Source organism: Spermophilus citellus (assembly GCF_964194105.1).
Source record: "Spermophilus citellus genome assembly, chromosome: 9".
NCBI classification, from domain to species: Eukaryota; Metazoa; Chordata; class Mammalia; order Rodentia; family Sciuridae; genus Spermophilus; species Spermophilus citellus.
The window spans coordinates 74,581,979-74,605,097 of NC_138191.1; the positions used below are offsets into that span (position 1 = coordinate 74,581,979).

Below are 23,119 nucleotides of genomic sequence, written 5' to 3' on the forward strand. Positions count from 1 at the left end.
GAAACTAGTGCCCTCCAGCAGGGGTGCAAAACCACCAGGAAAAAAAAAATCCCCCAAAGAGTTCATTTAGTGGTCAAACAACTGCAGTGGTAGAGTCTAGTCTTTACAACTCCCTGAAAACTATTGCCATGCACATTTACTACTGAGGCTTGCTGTTTTAGGCCCTCCCCTTGTGGTTCTCTGCCACAGGCTCTGCCTGCCATTGCTGGTTAAGGCTGAGCTGAAATGGAAACTGCAAAATCCCAGGCACCCACATACCCAGATATAAGGTCTATATCTTCTTGAATTAGCATATTTTCTTCACATTTAAACTGATTTGAAAAGACCATACTTTCTTACATTTTGGAAACCAGGGCTCCTGCTGCTTCTGCTCTGCTGATTTTGCACTCTTGATCCCTTTCCGCATTTATCTTTCTTGGCCAGTGGCAGTGAGTCTCACCCAAGGTGCACATTAGAATCCCTCGAGAAGCTTTTAGAACATAATTTTGCTCAGGCTTCACTCCCAGACCTATTAAATCAGACTCTCCAGGGTGGGGCTTGGATACAGGGTGGCTTTACCAACTCCCTAGATGCTTCTAATGTGCAGCTGGAGCTTAGACTATTGGATTTAGAGAAATGGATTTTGTTTTAGTCTGACCAGGCTGCTATAACAAAATGTCACAGACTGGGTGGCTTATAACCAATTTATCTATCACGGAACTGGAGGCTGGGAAGCCCAAGATCAAAGCATCAGCAGAGATGACATCTGGCGAGGGCTTGAGCTTCTATTACAAGGACACTAATCTCATTTATGGGGGCTCAGCCCTCATGATCTGTTCACCTTCCAGAGGCCTCATCTCCTAACACCATCACATTAGTGATTGGCTTTCGGCATGTGGGTTTTGTGAGACACACACATTCACACCTTTGCAATTTTGGAGACAGCGACATCTGGTTCAAGTCCTGCTTTGGCAATAACTCGGTGTTTTACATTGGCCAAACAATTTTACACACTGTGTGTCTCAATTTCTTTGTCTATGAAATGGGCTTAGTAACACTGGTCAGACAGAGTGGCTCTGGTATGGATAAAGTACATGAAGTGCTTAGCGTAATGCCTGACCCACATCCAGTGCTGGGGCCGTCCTTGCTTTGGCAGCTTTCCACCATAGAGCAAAAGGAGGGCAACGTGGCTCAACAGCTTGCTGGAGGCTCTCAGTAACGATGGAATTTGAAACCTTCAATCTCAGTAAAACTTAACCCTATAAATTAAACTCCAAAAAGAAAGAAAAAGAAAAAAACATTTGAGAGAGAATGTCTCCCTTTAAAATATAACCTCTACCCATTCAAAGTGTGCTGGTCATCCAATGCTGTGTGCCAGATGGAATCAGTCACAACATTCCACTCTGGGCAGCTGCAGGTGAAAGTGCTACCCATGCAACTTGACATTGCCAGATAATGATTTTTTTTTTGGTAATACATATTAATTTAACTTTGTAGAAATCTGTTAAATTTCTTTAGAAAACATAAAATCAATCAGATACTTATGGTTTGACCTATAAAATTTCAATATGCTATTTGAACATAGTCATTACAGAGTAAACAAAAACTCATAAAAATAAAGATGATGAAAACTTCTAGAAATAAAGCTAGCCAGGTATCTGTTGAAAAATAACCATATTGCATTTTCTGCTGTTGGTTTATTAGAGAGAAAGCTGGAGGTTAGGCTCTTGGAGCAAATGGGGTAATACCGTCCAAGAGTTTGTGCTACCAGGAGTGGAGTTTGAGGAGAGGGAATGAATCAACATTTCCTTTAGCAAAGGAAAGGAGACCTGAGCCCTATTCCCACACTGATAGTCCCAGGACATTACAGGGTCTCTGGTGGGTTTGACAGGAGGATGGCTGGTTCAGCTGGTCACAGTAGCATGGGTGCTGTAAGCTGGACAGATTGCTTTTGAATGGATCACACAGGCTTGAACAATTAGTATTTTGTGTTGATCACACAGAGCTAAAGACTAGAAGCCTTTTCTTCAAACTGTTTGATGAGCCTTTACAGACTCTAGTGGGATTCCAGAAGTCAGGAAGATGGGCCTACCCATACCATTTTTGAAAAGAAACTTCCAGTATCTATAACGAAAAGGCCAAGGAACCAAACTGATTTAAGAAAATACAGAAAGATTACATAAAAGACATCTATATCCCTTTCCTAACTATGACACCAATGTTGCTAAAGTTGTTTCTAATTCAGAATTGATGCATATGCACCAAGTGTAGTATAATTGTTGGAAGTCACAATTTCATAAATCCAATTACCTTTGATATATAATCATTATATTTAAATATTAAAAAAGGATCCATTCAATTAGAGGAGATGGGAAATATACAATAAAGTCGAAGATGCACAAACGCGTTGAAAAGACCAGCTAGCCAATGAGCCTCATTTCACTTGTGAGTAAGCTGACGCCCAGAGGGCTGAGTTCTACCTAAGTTCCCATTCACCCAGCAGAGATGTAGCAGAGGCAGGAGCCACAGACCTTTTCTACTTTCTCTCCTGGTGTTTGTTGTAGAGAAGCTCTTTACTCAGTTTAACGAGAAGACACTATCAGAACATTCATTGTACCTAATTAAAGACATTAAAAATGGGAGACTACTAGGCTGGGTGTGGTGACACAGGCTTGTAATCCCAGTAGCTCAGGAGGCTGAGGCAGGAAGATCACAAGTTCAAAGCCAGTCTCAGCAACTCAGCGAGGCCCTAAGCAACTCAGCAAGTCCTTGTGTCTAATAAAATACACACACACACACACACACACACACACACACACACAAGGCTGGAGTCATGGCTCAGTGGTTAAGCACTGCTGAGTTCAATCCCTGGTAACAACAACAACAACAATAAAATTTGGAGCCAACTCAAGGCCACCATTGGAAGGACCGAGAATTACACTATGGTATGGTCTTAATTGGAATGCTGCATGGCAGTGAAAATATGGGAAGCAGAGTTACATGATCTGCAAGGAATGAACAAGAAAATCAAGTTGCAGAGGAAAATGGGCAACATGGGCAAATTTATAAGGGATCCAAAACCATGAAAAAACTTTATATTGCTTATGAACATATTGTTTATTTAGCAGTCAATAAATATTTCTTGAATACCTGCCGTAAGCTGGATATTGTTTTAGTGTCGATGAAACAGAAGTGAACCAAGTGTGTGCTTTCCTGGAAATTGCCTTCCAGAAATACACCTACACACACAGTAGAAATATAGACCCCTGTGGGGTTGGTGAACACTGGATTCAGAACTGTGGAAACCTCTGGGGATGCAGAGGAATGGAAGCTACAATTATTTGCAGTTTTATTTCTTAACTTGGGAAGTGGGTAAAGCATTCTCTATAGCTTTTAGTTTTTTTTCTGAAATGCCTTATGAACGTTTTCTAGTTTTGTTTTTACAAATTTCTTTTGTTCTTGTAAAAACGTTTCCTCACACAGATAACAGTGAGGCCAGAAGAAGATTAATGAAAGTGTTTTGGGTGCAAGCTCGAAGAATTTAAGATAGATGTGTGCTTAGAAATGACAAGATGTCTTAGATATTTTGAATGATACTGTAGGACTGGACTCATTTTGTAGAAAAAGTACGGAGATTCTGCTGCTCTCCCTAGAGGCATCCTCTCATCTGTCTGTCACACAGTGGCTGCTATGTTGAAGGAGTAGCTTATTGATCAAAGGACTGCAGATATGCTAGCACTTAATGTAGTGCCTCCTGAGTCATGTGAGACTAAATTGGACCTAGGATAACAGGTCTTTTTTTAAAAAATATTTTTTACTAATTGTTGAAATTTTTTATTTTATTTATTTTTATGTGGTGCTGAGGATCGAACCCAGTGTCTCACACATGCTAGGCAAGTGCTCTACCACTAAGCCACAATCCCAGATCTCTCTCTTTTTTTTTAAAATATTCATTTTTTAGTTCTAGGTGTACACAATATCTTTATTTTACATTTATGTGGTGCTGAGGATTGAACCCCATGCTTCATGCATGGTAGGTGAACACTCTAACACTGAGCCACAACCCTAGCCCCATATAAACAGGTCTTTCTGCAAACCATTTAAACAAGCAGGTTTATCTCCCTGTAGAATTCTTCAGCCTATTAAACACACACACACACACACACACACACACACACACACGCACGCACACACACACAAACCTTGCTTTATTTCTGAGATATTTCTGATTAGAAAGAAGCAAGAATATTACAATTTTAACCTTTAAACCCTTCACCCTTATTACTCCTAGAATAACAATCAGAAATTTAAGAAAAGTTTATGTGTAATGATATGTCAGGGTATGATTCTTGATAACACTGAGTAGATGAAAAGAAAAATAGGCTATGCAGGAGGTGAATGATGAAAATAAATATAGTATTCCTATAGAATTATATTTTATATTGCCATTAAAATGTGTTACATGAATTATTTTATGACATGGGAAATCCTACTATAACTTATAAAAATTTTATTTTAAGTTGATAAATAATAGTTGTATATATTCATGGGGTACAATGTGATGTCTTCACATAAGCTTATGAAGTAACATGATTAAATCAGGCTAATCAGGCTAACAAATCCATCATCTCTCATACCTACCATTTCTTTTGTAGAGAAAATATTTAAAATCTACTATTTAAGCAAATTTGAAATTTACAAAGCATTATCATTTATGGTAGTCACCATTCTGTGCAATAGATCACTAAAGCTTCTTCTTTCTAACTGAAACTTTATACCCTTTGATGAACCTTTTCCCTTTATCCATCTGATTATAACTTTATTAACATCTATCAGTCAAGAACAGCCCCATAATTAATGTTAATTTTCCTCTTTAGGCTTTTTGTCATTTTCCAAATTATCCAAACCATGTAGTTTTGATTTTATAAATAAGGAAAAAAGTTCTTAAATTTAAGAAACTATCAAGGAAATGGAAGTGTATTATACATTGAAAGACAAGCAATTCCAGACTTGATATTTCTTAGTCTTAGACATCTGTATATGGCTTGCTTATTTTATAAACCTGCAAAGAGATGGATTCCTATGATTCATCTTGAGTAAAATACAACATTAGAGTTTAAAAAAAGCTAGATTTTTATATTCTTTTTTTTTCTTTTTTGGTGGGAGGGTAGTTGTTATAGATTCTGGGGTAGCAACATAGCTTACTGGGAAGTGATGAACTTGGAGTAAAGACCTTGTTAGCTGTGACCTTGGGGATAATGTTTTTCCTCGAAGAATCATGGTAAAGATTAAACCAGATCATGAGCACTCTTGGCCCAAAATAGGCACTTAATAAAAACTGTTGATTTCTACTTTCTTCAAGGTTATAAACACAGAGTAAAACACTGGAAGTTTTAGGTTGTATTCCCTGCTGGTTTCCCCAAGATAAGATTAATTAAAAAGCAAAGTGGTTTTAAAGGGAGACTGTTGCATTTACTCTTTAGAACCAATCTCGTTCCTCCTGAGTCATCAAGATTCTAAATTAAAGAAGACAAGCAAACAAAAAGCCCAAACCCAGCACCACATGGTGTACCTCAAAAGTCTGTCCAATATGTTCCCCTTTGGATCCATTCCCACTCCTGATTTTGTGAGAAGTTCTAGAAAAATCATTGAAGAGCTAAATGAATTCTGATACATTCTTTCTCAGCTCAGGATTCAAAGGAAACCTGTGGTTCCCAGGTTTTCCAAAGTCCACTGTTCCACTCAGGGAGCCAGGGTTAGGGTTGTTAATTGTACAGTGCTTAGCATTGTTCTTGACTTGGAGTAGGTACTCAGTATGTTCTCATTATTATTGTTCTGTATTATCTAATTTAATCCTTACAGAACTCTCAGTTTGCAAGTGAGGAAAACTTTGACACAGAAGTAAATGATCATACAATTAGTAATGGGGAGAACTAGACCTCAAACACAGGGAGTCTGAGCCCCCTAGCCCGTAGCCTCAACCACCATAAACCACCACCTCTGCTTACTGATAAGGAATTTATCCATACTGCAGGGCCAACAGCCAACAATAATTTAATATGTTTCTATTGTACAACAGAGTTGTCTCTTAAAAGAAAACTCCTAAATTTTTAATATTTGATAATACAGTGCTTTTCACTGGTGTGAATCTAAAGCTAAGAAGGATTGTATAATTAACAGTGTTCTAAGATGATAGAAATTTTATTCAGCTGAGTAACTTTTGATAGATGTTAAGTTAATGTTGAAAAATTGGGAGAGAACTTCTAGTGAAATTATCAACCTCTAGTAGATTCCCCAGATATAGGATTTCAGGTGTTGATGCAGGCAGGGGGAGGCTGTATTTAGTTGTTTTTGCTTGGTGGTGGTGGGTGTTTATGTTACACACACACACACACACACACACACACACACACACACACACCTCTTAGCCCTTTCTACCAGATCAACCACCTTTTGCTTTCGAGTCCTCCAATATCCTAGGTACCCTCCTTTGAAAACAAGTAAATTTAAAAAGAATCATCATTGCCACTTAATCTGTTTTACCACCTGTTCTTTGTTTACAGTTTACAGAACATCAGACTTCTTCATTCTGTTTAATGGGGCAAACAGTTTTGAATTGCCCTCCTATAATTTTTTTTTCAGTTATTGTGCAATAAATTGAGGAATTAGCATGGAGTATACATTGTCTATATCCATAGGTATAATCTACTGGGGGAGAAAAACACACAAATAGTCATAATCCATGTTATAAGTACACAACAGGAAGAGGAACAAGTGCTAGGAGAGTAAATTTTTAGGATGACACTGGAATTCCACATAAATTCTTCACTTGCACTATTTTATTATTTTTGTCATCTTTGTGTGGTTATTTAATGTATTTATAAGGGAGTCATTTTAAAATCATAAGTGATTAAAGCTGGTCTATAATATATGTTTTATCTAAATTCAAATGAGGAATTTACAATGCTCATCATATTAAGACTTTATGTGTTTGTGTAACTATATGTGTAGTGCTGTGCATTTGAAAGAATGCCTTGATAGTAATTAACTCCTTAATATTCCCACTATTGTCTTCATTTTATAGATTTGGAAACTGAGGTCAGAGAAGCAATTGTATCAACAGTATAAAGCCACTAAAAGGCAGACCGACTGGAACTCAAACTCATGTAGGAGCCCAGTCCTGGGAGTCTCCATTTGATCTAGCCACAACCACTGTCCCTAATAAAAGCATGGATCCAACAGAAAGTTAAAATGAGGACACACAGTGTGACCAAAACCCAACAGGATGTAAGAGAGATTTGTCACAGGTGGACAGTGGTAACTGCTCCTTGGCAATTGCCTCCCGGGAGCAGAAAGTGACCTCATTACATCCATCTCCTTCCTCCCTATTTAAGTCTGTGCAGGTCCTTGTTTGCTATTAGACTGGGTTTTCAGGTTTTGCACAGCCCCGATCTCCTTACTTCTGTAAACATATAACAATCCTATGTTATTTGGTTTCCCATTAGCAATCGTTTCCTGTCTTTTAAGGCTCCAAGACACACAAGATGAGGGGCCATACACAAGTTCTATTTTCTTTTCTTTATTAGGCTGTGATACTATTGTGTTATCACAAATATTTTCATTTTGCTTTCAGAATGACATGGCATTCAAGGTTACTCTGGTTAATAAGATGTTACAGGAGCCCATGAAATTAAGTATAAAAATTGTCTGACAAGAATAATAAGGTTTTTGAAAAGAGAAAAGCAAACAGTCTCTTCTGATCAATTCTTCATATATTTTTACCCTTGGAGCATAACCTAGTGCTCTGAAATAAAAAAAAAAATTCTATCAGTTCTCATTCTATCTGTTCTGCAAAGGTTTTTCCTATATTCCTGTGATGGGGCATGCCAGACAAACATAGTGATAAGGCATTTACTTGATGTCTTCAGAGTGTGGAAATATATTAAATCCCTGGCTCAGAACTGGCAACCTAAGTGACATCATATCACTGTTTAATATTTACTCTGAAAACATGAAGCACATCATTAACTTAGCAGTCAAGAATGGTGAAAATATATCCTCATGAATTTTATGAAGTTTGAAATTGGGATTTGTCTTTCTTCTTGCAGAAACAATTAGTTCTAACTCCCCATGGCCTGTGAAGACAGTCAGGAAGTACTGGCTGCCCGAATTTGCAGCAGGTATTATTGTTTTAGTGTTTGGGGAAAAATAGACTTGCACCCTCCTGACCTCTGTTTCTCTCTAACGTCCCAGCTCTCATCACTGCAACATGCCATCAGCAGCTTTCTCCAGCAAGTACAAGTGCTTCCTGCAGAGCTGAGAGGCAACCTGGGCACTTCAGCTTTTCCACTTCAGCTGATCCTTGTAGGACATACCACAAAAACCTGACTTACCACTTAGACTCAGTGTGTAAGCTACAATTCACCAAGTCTCTAAATTATTATCAGTGCTGTATTACTGGACTATACTGCCTTGGGAAGGGTACTATTTCATCCTTTACTGGGGATTGAACCCAAGGGCACTTTACCACTGAGCTACCATCCCCGTCCTTATTTTTATTTTGAGACAGGGTCTTGCTAAGTTGCTGAGGCTGACCTTGAACTTGCAATCCTCCTGTGTTAACCTCTTGTGTCACTGGGATAACAAGCATGAACCATGAGGGAATGGTACTATTTTATTTTATTTATTTATTTTTTTAAAATTTTTTTAATATTTATTTTTTAGTTTTCGGCAGACACAACATCTTTGTTGGTATGTGGTGCTGAGGATCGAACCCGGGCCGCACGCATGCCAGGCGAGCGCGCTACCGCTTGAGCCACATCCCCAGCCCAATGGTACTATTTTAGATCAGCCATACAAATACAACTTACCACATGCTTTAGTTAAATGTAATATTTCTTGATTTAGAATGTCACTATGGAAATTCAGTTACACACACACACACACACACACTCCACACAATAAAAGCTATCATCTGTTATGGCTGGGGAATGTGGCCTTTTGATTTTATTCACTAAGTCTATTTGGATTCCTACTGTGTCCCTGTCACAGTACAGTGGATACAAAGGAAGTCTATGGTAGGGTGTTCCCTCTGGAGAAGAAAAGAAAGAAGTAGTATTTACTGGATGTTCTACCGTGTCAGGAGCTTTTACACAGATCATCTATTTTGATCCATAGTCTTCAAGTTGTATCCACTTAATAGATGAAGAAACTCAGACTTGAAAGGGTTAGGAAACTTGCAACCTACAATTTGAACCAGGCCTATCTGGCTCCATAGTCATGTAGATGCATGCAGGAGACCACAGGGAATTATACGAGTTGGTATATAATGAAGTACAAAATTAAATACAATCAAGTGCTAAGGTATAACCTCAAAAGCTTCAGGTGTTCAGTGGCAAGAAATTAATGTTTACTTATTAGAGAAGATCACAAGGAAGAAACAACAGGATTTAAAATGATCCTAGCAGGATTTCTTCTGGTCTCTGAGCAACCTCTCTTCCTGTGCTTTAGACCCTAGCCTCACAGCCTCCAGATGAGGTTTTCTCTCTCTTTGGTGTTCTCCTTCTTCCTAATAAGGAGATCCTTCCTATGAGTTTGAAACTTGCTTGTCTTCCATTACAAACAAATGCCCTCTTTGTAAGGTCAACAATTTCCTCCACGTTTCTATGCACAATGGCTATATCCTAGTCTCCCTCTTCCTCATCCTGATGCTCCCTGCTTCAAGAAGAACTGTTTTCCTTGGCTTTTGGAACACCACGTTCCACAGACTTCCCTCCTTCTCTCTAACAGTTTCTTCTGCATCCTTTTTGCTGCCTGAGGCCCTCCTTCTCCAACAAGCGTTTTAATTTCCTCAGTGCTCAGCTACAGAATCGGTTCTCTTCTCAATTCTGCTCATTCTTTTTCTCATCCTCACTTACAGCTTCAAGTCCTGTCTGTATTCAAAAGGCTCATAATCTTATATTTCTAGCCTGTATCTTTCCTTTGAATGCCAGATCTGTATATTTAATTGCTTACTTGAATTCTCAACTTGGATGTGTTAAGGCACTTTGAACTCAGCAAGTCTAAAATTACATTTGAGCTCTTTCCTTGCAGAACTGGCATTCTCCTAGTGTTCTTCCTCAGTGAATGCCACCATCATCCACCCAGCTGCACAAGTTAAAAGGCCAGGAGTCATCGTGAACAGCTCCCTTCAGCTCCCATATCCAATATCCATTATAATATGAAGTCCTGTGGATTTTGTCTCTCAAGTCCTTTCTTTCCATTCCTCCACACTCCAGTGCCACCTGTCATCTCTTCTATGGACCAATGGACTTCCTAGATTCATTCTTGTCCTCCTCCAACCTATTCTCAACATTGCAACCAGAGCAATCTTTTTTTTTTTGAGACAAGGTCTACTATGTTGCCCCTGCTGACCTTGAACTTTGAACTTCTTGGCTCAAGTGATCCTCCTGCCTCAGCCTCCTAGCTGGGATCACACCTGGTTCAGAATAATATTTTTAAATTATTATTATTATTATTATAGTTATAGATGGACATAATACCTTTATTTTATTTATTTATTTTTATGCGGTGCTGAGGATTGAACCCAGTGCCTCACACATGCTAGGCAAGCACTCTACCATCTGAGCCACAACGCCAGCCCCCAGAACAACCTTTTTATAAAAGCGAGTATAATTATGTCAGCACACTCTTTTGCTCCCTCCAACCAATCAAAAAACCAGTCCCTCCCCTGGCAAAGACCCTGCTCATAGGTGCCCACACACCCAAGCTGCTCTGCAAAGCCCTCCTGTTCAGGCTCATTTCACACCTTCTTTCTCCTCCTGCACTGCAGCTACACTGGCCTTTGGTCAGATGCTGTGCTTCTTCCTGCTTCCACACTGCTACTTCCTCTTCTGAACACCCCCAGCTCTTCCCTCCATTCTTTCCTGTTCTCTCACTTTCTTATACATACCTGGCTGCCTCTTACTTTCACATCTCAATTGGAGCATCTCTTGCCTTAGAGAAGCCTCTCCTCATTCACTGGCCACATCTACCCATGGCCGCATTCACTTCTTCTTCCAAGAATTTGGTGGTTTTAACTCTATTCGTTGGCTATTCCATTATCATTTATATCTGTTGATATAAATGACTGCAGGAGCTGTGCTTTATTTTGCTCATCATTGTATCCAGCACCTCATATAGAGTCTGGCACATTAAGTTTTCTAAATATTAGTTGCATGAATAAGAAACTAATAAAGCTGAAAGTCTGGGCATGGATGAAGGGTTGTAAAGTGAGAGAAGAGAGTGTAGGATGGAGCTTGGTGAATGCAACATTTTAAGGGGAGGACAGAGGAAGAAAATCATGTTAGGGGAAGAAATAAAGAAATAATCACAATATAAGTGGCATAAGCCAAGGGAATCCAGAGTTTTAAGAAAGCAGAAATGTCATTGTGTCTTCAGCCCCAGATATTGGGAGAATTGGGAAATGAAACTGGTTTATAGGGCAAAATGGGAGGTGAGAAACTCAGCATCAGAGGAGTTGATTTTAAAGGAAAGCGATGAGACAGACACTTGGCACTGTTGACAACTCTTTCTTCAAAGTAGAGGTAGAGAATTTTGCAAATAGAGAAAGATACTTTTAGGATGAGAGCCTTGAGAAAGGAAATGCAATACCTGTTTATAGAGCGGGATTCTGAAGGAGACACGAGGGGTGTGATTATATCTATATAAGCATACATAGTTAAATAGTTTGTTATTATTTTGAACAAAATGCTGTTAGATACACTAAGAATAAGAAAAGCAAGTTTCAAATTTTTTTCAATATATATATATATATTTATATTTTTAGGTATAGGTGGACACAATACCTTTATTTTATTTTTATGTGGTGCTGAGGATCGAACCCAGTGCCTCACATATGCTAGGGGAGCGCTCTACCACTGAGCCACAACCCCAGCCCCACAAGTTTCTATTTTATCTTTACTTATTCATTCTCTTATGTTGTGTTAGTTAACTTTTTGCTGGTGTGACCAAAATACCTGACAAGAACACTGAGGGGAAGAAAAGTTTATTTTGTGTTCACAGTTTCAGAGGTTTGGTCCATGATCAGCTACCTTCATTGCTCTGGGCCCCAGATGAGGCAGAACACCATGGAAGAAGGGCATGGGTAGAGGAAACCTGCTCAGTTCAATGCAGCTAGGAAGCAGGGGTGGGAGAGAGGGAGGGAAGGAAGGAGGGACAAAGAGGTAGGGGCGGGAGCCTGCAAGGCCAGGGATAAAATGTAATTCTCCAAGGGCATGCCTCAGTGACCCAGTTCTTCCAGCCATGCCTAACCTTTCAGTCTTGCCTAAACCTACTTACCTAACTTCTTTCAATTGCCAGCCAGCAGTCCATTCAAATTACTAATCCATCAAATGGATTAATCTGCTGCTGAGGTTATAGCTCTTATAATCATTTTAACCTCTGGATATTCCTGCATTGTTTAGTACATGAGATTCAGGGAATATTAAAGATCAAACTATAACAGATCTCTTCCTTTCTTGGTGAAGATTTCAGTTTCTGAACTATGTCTATAGTTTCCTTTTCTCTTAAGAATTTCTCTTAACATTGTTTTTAAGACAGGTTTACTGGTCACACATTCCTCAATTCTTGTCTGAGAAAGTCTATCTTTTCCTTTATTTTTCAAGGGCAATTTTGTGAGGTATAGAATTCTGCGTTGGTATAGTGCACATACCCTCCTTCCCTGCCAAATACTCCATTCTCTTTTGTTTGCATGGCTTCTGAGAAGAAGTCAGGTGTAATTGTTATTTTTTACTGTTATATAAGTAAGGCGTTTGCCCCAATAGTTTCTTTCAAGATTTTTTTCTTCAATACTGTGCAGTTTGAATATGATATGTCTAGGTGTAGTTTGGTTTTTTTGGCATTTATCCTTGGCTTGACATTCTCTGGGCTTTGTGGATCTGCAGTTTAAAGTCTGGCATTAACTTGGTGGAAGTTCACAGACACTGTGGCTTTGAAAATTGCTTTTGTTCCTTTCTCTTTATTTTCCTTCCTGTATTTCCATTATGCATATATTATACCTTTTGTAACTGTTCCACAGTTATTGGATATTCAGTTCTTCATTTTTTTCTCTGTATTTTAATTTTGGAAGTTTCTATTGTCAAATCCTCAAGCTCAGAGATTCTTTATTCAGCTGTATCCAGCTGACTAAAGAACCCATCAGAGGTATTGTTCATTTCTAATCCAGTGTTTTTTAAATCTCTAGCACTTCTTTCTGATTCTTTCTTATAATTCCCATCTCTCTGCTTACATTATCCAGCATGTTGTCCTTTCCTTCTTTTTCATTAAAGCCTTTAGCATATTAATTATAAGTTTTAAAAAAATTCCTGGTTCGAGAACCTCACATTCCAGCCATATATGACTCTGGTTCTGATGTTTGGTCCGTCTATTCAAACTGTATTTTTTGCCTTTTGGTATGCCTTATAATTTTCAATTGATAGATGGATATGATGTACTGGATAAAAGAAACTGTAGTAAATAGCATTTTGTAATGTACTTGTAAAGTAGGGTAGGGGAGGGACATTCTATAGGCCTATCACTTGGTCTTAGTTTTCTGGTGAGCCTGTGCACCTGGACTGTTAACTTCATCAGTGATTCTTGTTTTTAAAATCCCTCTGGGGATTTCTGTTTCTCCAGGTGGGTTGGGCTCTGGTAAAATAATTTCTTTTGACAGTAGAATTTGTTAAGAAGAATAGAATGCTCAGGCATATTTCCGAATTTTTTTTTTCTTCTCCTTCTGCCAGGAGATTGACAGGAATTTTTTTTCTGATGTTCACTGTGATCACCCGATGGAGCTCCTGGAGGTGACTCTCACAAAGGTGTGGGGGCTTCCAAGACTGGGACCCTGTGGGGTTTTTAATCTCTTGGATTCGTTCACACTGTGCCTCTAGCACTTGTAATTATTCATTTCTTCCTACCCTAGCCCTGGTTCCCATGAAGTTTCTGTTGGTGGGTTTCTGTCTCTCAAGCTAAGTTGTGATGTGCCTCTCTGTCTCTTTAGGGTTAGTGTAATATGTTTGGCCTTACTTCTCTGAAGGATATAAGCAGGGTTGATTTTTCAGCATGTTCAGCTTTTTACTTGTTCTTAGGACAAAGTGGCAACTTCTAAGCTCCTTGCATCTGGGTCCAAAAAGTGAAAGTGCTCAGACAATTAGTATCCACTTAGCTGAAGAAGTGAGGGCCTTTGTTATCTCTAGGAGATCACTGGGGCCTGAAAAGTTCTGTTTGAGTCAGATCTGGGGGAAGGCAGGGAGGGAGTTATATTTTCGAACAGTTGTTCTACACAAGCTCAGTGTGCTCCCTTCCTTGCACAGCAGTTCTTCTAAGTGAGATTACAGTCATGACTTTCTACAAAAGAGGCTCAGTAAGTTACCCCCCAAATCACAAGTGAAGTAAAGAACTAGAATTCATTTCTTGGCTTTCAAAAAAGTGGACATTTATTGAGCGTATGCCATACTCCCAGCCATGTGGCAGGCATTGATGACACACAGAGCAGAGCCTAGTCTATGTCCTGCATTAAAATATCACAACCTCAGGTGCCATGCCCCCTGAAGAAGGTGAACGGAACACGTAGCAAGAGAAGGGCTTTCTGAAAGGAAACTTGGTCCTGATGGTGCACAAATAGGGATTATCTGGGATAGAGGTGATGGAGCTGGGGAAGCTTCCCTAAAAAGGGAAGGGACTGCAAAGCACACCCTACTTCAAGGAACTGCAAAAGCTTTGGTGTTGCAAGGATGTGGTTGGAGAGGAATGTAGGGGTCAGATACTGCTTTGTACATTTTCATGTATTATGCTTAGAGGTTCTGATTGAATTCTGAAATCAAGGAGCCAAGAAGGATTTTAAGTAGTGGAATGCCATGACTGAGTCTGCTTTCACAAGATCATTTTAGAAACGAGAAGACTGGGGCAGGGAGACTGGTTAGAAGGTTGTCCCTGTGGTCCTAGGGAGGAAGGCTGAGGGTGTCAACCAAGGAAGGGGTAGTGGAATTGGAGAGGATTGGAGCAATTCCTGCACGGAACTGACCAAACGGACACAGGGAAGGAGAGAGGCTAGGAAAATACCCTTGTTTCTGGCTTGGGCAGCTGGGGGAATGGTGGTATCATTTACTGAAATAGAGAAAACAGAAGGAAGAACAGATTTTGTGGGGGAAGATGGTGAGCTCAGTTTTGGACGTGTAAGTTTGAAATGCACATGGGAAATCTCACCAGTGCTATGTAGTAGGTAGACATGACAGGAGCTTACCAAGGAAATTCCACGTGAAGCTGGGACCATGGTTGTTACTGAGCTTCTCAAAGGAGAATGTGTGCAGTGAGAAAAGAAGGGGCCACTACCAGGATGTTGGGGAACGCCCACATTTGAATAATGGACCAATGGAGAGTTCAGCAAGGAAGCCAGGAATGAATGAAGAGAGAAGTAGGAGAGAGGGAGAGCGCTTGCAAGGAGGTGCTGCAGCCTGTGGTTAAGAACAGAGATTTGCAGTGAAAGCTGACTTGGTGTACACTAAACCCATCTCTCTCTCCCTGGGCACATTAGGAAGCTCCATTTTCCAGGCTCTTTGCATGGTCGTAGAGCCAGCAACTAGGGTTGCCACTGACCATGAGGCGAGCTCATGTGCAGTTAAGAGCAGGTGCATCACGCTCAAGCTCTTCTCCCCATCCATGATCCTTTTGGACTCACTTATAAAGGACCTCTGGAAGGAAAGCACTCAGATTTTCAGTTTTATTTTCTACCCCAGCACAACCGAGTCTATTTTCCCTGATCCCGGCTCTGGAATCAGATCTCTGGGTTTGAACCTCTTACCAGCTGGGTGGATTTGAATTAACTGCTTAATTTCTCTGCACCTGTTTCCTCATATAAAACTGGAATAATAGCATAAATATGTATTTCCTAGAGTGGTCTGAGGATGAAATTAGGTAATTAATGTGAAGCACTAAGAAGAATATTAAAGACTAGAAATGTTAGGAATTAAGGGAGAGTAGAATGTCAAGGACAGGGGAATGGCTTATGGCAGAGGCCCATGGATTAACGGCCTGCAGGTCAGATCTGTCCTGCTGCCTACTTGTGTACAGCCTCTTAGCTGAAAATGTGACATTTTAAAGGTTGAAATAAATCATGTGAGGAGCGGGAGCATGGGAAGAATAGACGAACTCTAGATAGGGTAGAGGGGTTGGAGGGAAAGGGAGGGGGCATGGGGTTAAAAATGATGACAGAATGTGATGATCATTACTATCCAAAATACATGTATGGAAGACACGAATTGGTGTGAATATACTATGTATACAACCAGAGATATAAGAAATTGTGCTCTATATGTGTAATAAGAATTGTAATGCATTCTGATGTCATACATAAATAAAAATACATAAATCATGTGAAAATTACATGGAGTTCAGATTTCAGTACCCATAAATTTTGGGGGGGACACAGTCATGCTAGTTAGTTTACATATTTTTATGGCTGCTTTGTGCAACAATGATGGGATTTGAGTAGGTACAGCAGAGACTATATGGTAAGCAAAGTCTGAAATATTGAAAAGCTGGTTCTTTAAAGAAACAGTTTGGTGACTCCTGGGTTACAGTGTCAAATGCAGTAAATGTCAAGAAAGATAACTAAAAAGTGCTGACCAGAATTAGCAATAGATTACCAGTGACTCTCATCATGGCTCTCCTGGAGTGGTAGAAGACAATAGATTTTTGGTGGCAGGCAGATCCAAGTTTGATTTCTGATTCTGTAACTTGGTAGTTGTGTGGTCTATTTCTTCCTTTTTCCTGTCTGTTCCTTTCCATTCTTTCATGGGCTTGTTTCATGGTTTGGAACCTTCCCTTTATTTCTTTGAATGTTCTAAATATTCCTCTATTAAGATTTCCTTCAGATTTTTTTTTCTGTTATTTCTAGCTCCTGGGGGTGTGAAGCCTCCCGTTTGTTGCTGCCTGTCTTGTTATATGTCAATTCTTTGTGCAGTCTATAATTTTAGGTGCACATGATGAGTGGTTGTTTGGCATTTGCTTCTGCTGAGGCCTTAAGAGTCAGCAACTGAAAAGGCTCCAAAAATGTATCACTGAACAACCTCTTTGGAGGCTAGGACGGAGGCAGCAGAGTGTGGGTGTTGGCAAATGTGCCTCAAGTTCACATTCCCACTGTGAAACCACTTGTATATAACCTTGACCTAATCACTCTTCTTGTTTAAGTTTTCTTTTCTGTGAAGTAGAAATAAAAAATTCCTACTCTTTAGAGGTACTGTGAAGAATTAATTAAATAATATAAGGAACTCAGCATAATGTTGTGCATGTAGCGAGTACTTGATAAATATTAAAAACTACCATAAATATTTGGTAGATATTATACACTTGGCAATATTTTCTCCTTGTTTCGTGATATAAGGAAGAAGCTTGATGTTCATAAAAATAGTTTCTGAAAATACAAAATGTACAGTTGATTATTATGTATGGACACTGGTCAGATCTCTCTGCTCTATTTGCTTCTCATATTAGTTTAAAATGGGAACAAAAAAACCCTCATTAGAACATATTCACTTAGTTTTCAGCCACTGGTAAGGAGCACTGATGGATGTTGGGGGGAGTTTCAGACATTATCCTTTTTCAAAAATAGCTAATTAGAAGTTGGATCATTTGCCAACTATTTTGGGTCATTAAAATACAGCAGGAAAGAGAGTTCTTCTGCTGAGAGGGAAAATGACCCAGATAAAGTTCTTCAGTCTTATTCAAAGAGAACATATATTTATTTTTTGGCCATGTTTTCCTCAGCCACTATTCCAGTTGAAAGGTTAGAAATAGACTGGCAGAGCCCTGAGCCCATAGCTGATTCTCATACATATTACCTATTTATTAGTGGGAAGGATGGAAGCAGGCAAATTCTTGGGCAAGAGAACCTTACTTCTGTCTCAAGTAACTTCCAACCACAAATCTTTCCTTAATTAACTGCTATTTTGGATCTATAGATAAGGGAGGGTCAAAGAGCCAAATGGTGAAAGACAGCTGTAGGCTACTATGATTTATCATGAAATATGTTATTAGTTACCCATAAGGATTTCACAAAATGAAGTCTTATAATTCTATTTTTCACAAAAAATCACAAAGTCTAATATTAGAAACATTTAAATAGAGAAATAGTTTTAGATTTATATTACCTGATCTTCATAATCAGATCCTGTATCAATGATCTCTCCAGTGTCCAACATCATTGAAGGATCAAAGTCACTTGAACCTAAATTTAGAAAAGGAAAAATTAGCTGATGGAGGCTGTTTCTAAAGAAAGAAATCCCCTCTTAGGTTTCCATATTGTTCTAGGATTCTATTAAATTCACAAACATTTCTAGATGCTTCCCATCTGCCAAGAACTGCATTTGAGCTGGAGATTGAAGATGCAGATACTCAGGGCGCTGTGTCCATCCCTAAGAATATGACAGTACTGTAGAGAATGATTTGTCAACAGCAAGATTCAGAAATCAAGAAGAGTGAGTCAACTGTGACTAGTAGAGGAAGTGGTGGAGTTGGGATTCTTCATAAGGAGCTGATCTGTGAACATGAACAGTCAGGGCAAAATGTGATTTGTCCAAGAGAAATAGCTTCAAGATGTGCTAGAGTAACTAAGGCAGAAGGAACACCACATAGGAGTGGGAGAAGAGCAAAAAGTTTCCAGAAATAAAAGGGCTGAACCTGCCCACTCCAGAAAAACCTGAGATGTTTTCCCTCAAGCCTTTGGGGTCACCTCAGTCTCTGAAGGTGAGAAAAATCAGATTAACTTAATTTTTTAATAGAAAGATTGCTCTCCTGGGTATTATAGGTTACATTAAATCACTTATCCATTTCTTCCCAAACTTAAACCACTGATTTTCACAAAGGGGCTTCTGAAGCACAATTTATTCATAGTTCTCATTTAATAATTCAAAATATACATCATCTCAAAATATACATCACCTTACCAGGAAGGAAAATAGATACAAAATCTAAAAGATTTATATTACCATAATCTAAAATATTATGTATCCTGTAAAATAACGAACAAACTCATGTTTTACTATAAATGTGGCCTTGCTGAATAATTCCTGGTTAGACTATTGTATGAGTAATATTTAGTGAAAATAGCTTTTCACAAAACATCAAGCATTTCGCACACTTCTCAGACATGGACCTGTCCCAGAGATGTTGCCTCTGTACTCTCCCAAAACAGGAGCCAAGACTTCCTGGTGCGGTGGTGCATGCCTGTAATCCCAGTGGCTTGCGAGACTGAGACATGAGAATCATGAGTTCAAAGCTAGCCTCAGCAACTTCGAGGTGCTAAGCAACCCAGCGAGACCCTGTCTTTAAATAAAATGCAAAATAGGGCTTGGGATGTGGCTTGGTGGTTGAGTGTCCCTAAATTCAATCCCCAGTACCAAAAAAAAAAAAAAAAAAAATGAGAGCCAAGGTGTGTCCTCACTCTGCTTTTCTCTTTGCTCTCTTATCTTTAGCGCCCCCTCTACCCCCATCTATTACAATGACCAAGTGCTAAGCAGCAACACCACTGTTTCTGTCTTCAAAATTTTTTTAAAACAAGATAAAGTTTTCCCATATGGAGACCCTTGAACCATCAAGCCATTCTGGAGAAGTCACCTGATGCGGAGTTGACATGTGTAGTGGCACAGGTGTGTTCAGAACAACTCTACTGATGCTAGTTGCCAGTCACATCATCGTAGCAGCCTTGGCCAATTCTGTTGCTAAAGAGGCAGTTGGTAGAATGGCACTGGGAAGTCTTTGCCCCTTGATACCAAGAGTGTAAGACTAGAGCATGAAGTGGGAAACTTTAATTTTTATGTGTACCTTTTTAAAATGAGTGGGATTATATGTAATTTTCCTGTCATTGTGCTTTGGTATTTTTCAAATAAAGAATTTTGTAAGTGTATCTTGGAGACAAAATACTTGACTGTCTCAAAGCCCAGTCTGAAAGTCAGCTTACATTTATGTGTTAAAGGCAGTAAAGATGTTAGAAGTAAATTGCAAATTTTTTTCATTATATGTCATAGATATTTTAGAACCAAAATTTTGCAGAATCCCACTCTGTCATTTTAGAAGAGAAGAAAACGAGATGCAGAGAAGTTAAATAACTTGGTGAAGGTTAATACAGAAAGTATGTGAGATCAAAGGCAGGGCCCTTAGCTCCAATTCCTTCAAACATACTCCACCACTGCCTCCAAATAGCTTTACAAATATTACCTTTCACTCAAGTCTCTACAGGAGAGGACCTGGAGGGGTATACTATCTATTCTGCATTCTGAGAAAATGAGGATCAGTGATAATTCTCAGTGAGATGGATCTTGGGGTGACTGTGAAAATGGCAGGGTCACAAGTGGAATTAAGGAGTCTTGTTCAAGCCCATGACCATCAATGTTCCATTGCTGCTATTGGTAGCATCATTAAAGGTAATATGAATTTTGTTTAGCTGTCATTACTTCCTCAATGTGGCTGTTATCTACCACTGTCTAGTGACATGGTGATAGGTAGGTGGATTCAAACCTGTGTCCTACTTATTTTGTTTAACTGGAAACAGTTCTTTCAATTGTTTTCAAAAAGTACAACCTGAAGGGCTCTTCAAAAACCTAGTTAACAGATACCACATATGAATATTTGATACTGAAGCAAGTTTATTAGGAAATTATCTTTGACAATAGCAGAATGAAAAGATTTTTTTTGTTTAAGAAAAACTCCTGCTTATAATAGGAAGAAGAGATTGGCTTTCCTAATCAAGTGCTTTTAACAGAAATTTCAATATATCATTAAGGGATAAAATTTCTCGACACATTGTTGCTCCTGGCAACAGCAGCATTAATATATCAGGAGGCAATAGACAAAGGATATCATCAGCAGCTCAGATAATGATTGAAAAGCTTTTTTTTTCCTCTTAGCATTGGTTGCTTGGTATGCTCAAAATGGGACCTTTAATAATAGTCCACCATTTGGCATGTGGAACAGGGAGGTAAATAGACATATGTACACACTTTCACATTCTTTCAATGGGCAAACTAACACGTAAAACAACTGCAAATGATCTTGTTACTCAAAAAAGACAGCAAAATCAGGACATTTTGAAAAAGTGATAGTGTTGTTTTCATTTCTCCTGATTTTGAATTTCTCGATTTCTTTTCAGACTTAAAAATATCTGTTCTATAGATAGTATGGAAAGGTCTTAGCTGAAATGTAGAACCCCACAGGGAAGACTTAGCATCACTAGTTTTAGATGTGGTATGGTCTTCGGAAATATTATTTTCAGGTTGTCTCCTTTAATTTAAATGGAAGATGAGACAGATTGGCTTTAGAGGTACTAGAGACTAAATGCATTGCTTCCTGAGACAATGTTAGAGACTTTTTTCCTCCCGGTGGATTGTTAGTCAAAAGTTTTAGGAATTCTCCTTCCACTTTGAGTGCTTCCTGAACAGTGACAGGTGCAGGTAAATAAAACCCCTCCAATCCTCCATTCAGTCCCCCAGGGAAAGCAGGCTCTCCCTTGCTCCAACTTCCATTAACTGCAGGCTGCTCTGTAAGAGGAGGTTGCATTTCATCCCTGAATCTAAAATGAAATGCATTAGAAATGAAATGCATTCTATGCATACATGCCGAATGAGAGTAAAGAAAAGGATGTTTACACTTTACCTTTGCAGATCTTGCTCTCATTCACTTACTCTACAAACATGAAGTACCTCCTTGTAAATGCCCGACTGCATCAGGCACTAAGAATCCTGCTCTAATTTCAACAGTCATGGAAAGTGTTAGCAATGCTTTTGTGTCAGAATTCCTTTGAGGAAGAGAAAAAATATTATTTGGAAAAATATCCTGAGTACTTGGTACCAGGAAGTGAGCTCCTGGAGGGATCTGAGTGTTGCAGAACGGTTCTGGGTGAGAAGAGGAGGGGAGTGGATTATTTCAATACTTCAGGACAGGGGTTGGGAAAGAGGAAAAGGGGAATGGAGAAGAGAGTAAAAGAAAATACAGGAAAAGGAGGGAAATTTGTGTGAGATGTGGTCTCTCCCTATGAGCCCTCAAGAATCCTTAGCAAAAATACTACCACATATACAGCCTTTTTAGTGTGGCAGCCACATGTTTTACACATAGAAATCATTCACTCTTGGCAACAATCCTATGAGGTAGGTGCTATTATTTCCTTTAAAAAAATAAATCTCAGTCCCTTTTATAAAAAGTTGCTATTGAAGCCAACCACTTCCAAGTACAACCATCAACTCTGAACAAAATATGAATTATACCTAGGAATTGAAATTAACCTAGATAAGTTCTGGCTATTTTTTAAATGCATATATTTCCTCTTTATAGATAAGAAAACGTAGGGCCAGAGAGATTGATTGATGTGGCCAGATGGCTCTTCCAAAAGTCCTAATGGAGGACTCCATAGAGCAGACACTGCAGATGAAACTGAAAATTTGGAGCTTATGGCAGCCTATGGGAAAAGGTGAGCAAGTGTGCACTCAGCTTGGGAGCAAAGACTTGGTGTGCCTGGGAGTCCCACGCTTAGGCGGTGGCCCAGCTGAGGTGGCCAACTGGAAAAGGAAGACCTTATGTACCCTCTCTTATGAGATTCATACTGGGCATCAAACCCTCCCTGGTTCTCTGTTTTTCTGTGTGTCCTCATGAAATCTTATGCTTTAATAAAGGAAACTGCTGCTTAACCAACAATCCTGTGCCTAAAAATTGTGCAGGAAAAGCACAGGACATTATGCAAGGGCTTAAACAAGTCTGGAATGGTGTCTGAGAGGCTCCTTGAACAAATCACTCTTGTACTGAGGCCAGCATCTAGCCAGGTGAAGGATGAGGCTATAGAGTTGGGAGAGTAGAGGGATGTAATGAGGATGGGTTTCCTGAGCAACTGGGAAAACAGGTGCAAAACAGCTACAGAAGGAAGGTACTGGAGCCATTGAAGGAACCACAAGAAACTGATATGGGTGAGGGATGGAGGTGATGCCCTGCACAGTGGGAAAGCTAGGGATTTGTGGCTTTCTGCTATGTGGGGAACACCAGTGCCCAGCCTGCAGGAAGGTCAATGAAGGGTTTGTTTTGTTTTGTTGTCAGAAGTCAGCACAGTTGCAGGACTGCAGGA

General features: G+C 39.4%; 1 protein-coding gene across 4 annotated transcripts in view; it reads right to left on the reverse strand.

Annotated features, from left to right (window-relative positions):
• Positions 1–23,119, reverse strand: part of AK5 (adenylate kinase 5) — a 264,012-nt gene that overhangs the window by 90,436 nt on the left and 150,457 nt on the right. For all 4 annotated transcript variants that reach the window (XM_081307956.1, XM_081307957.1, XM_081307955.1 and 1 more), the window contains exon 8: positions 18,165–18,241. In XM_081307956.1, the coding sequence (XP_081164082.1) occupies positions 18,165–18,241 (77 nt within the window). The remainder of the gene's footprint in view (positions 1–18,164; positions 18,242–23,119) is intronic.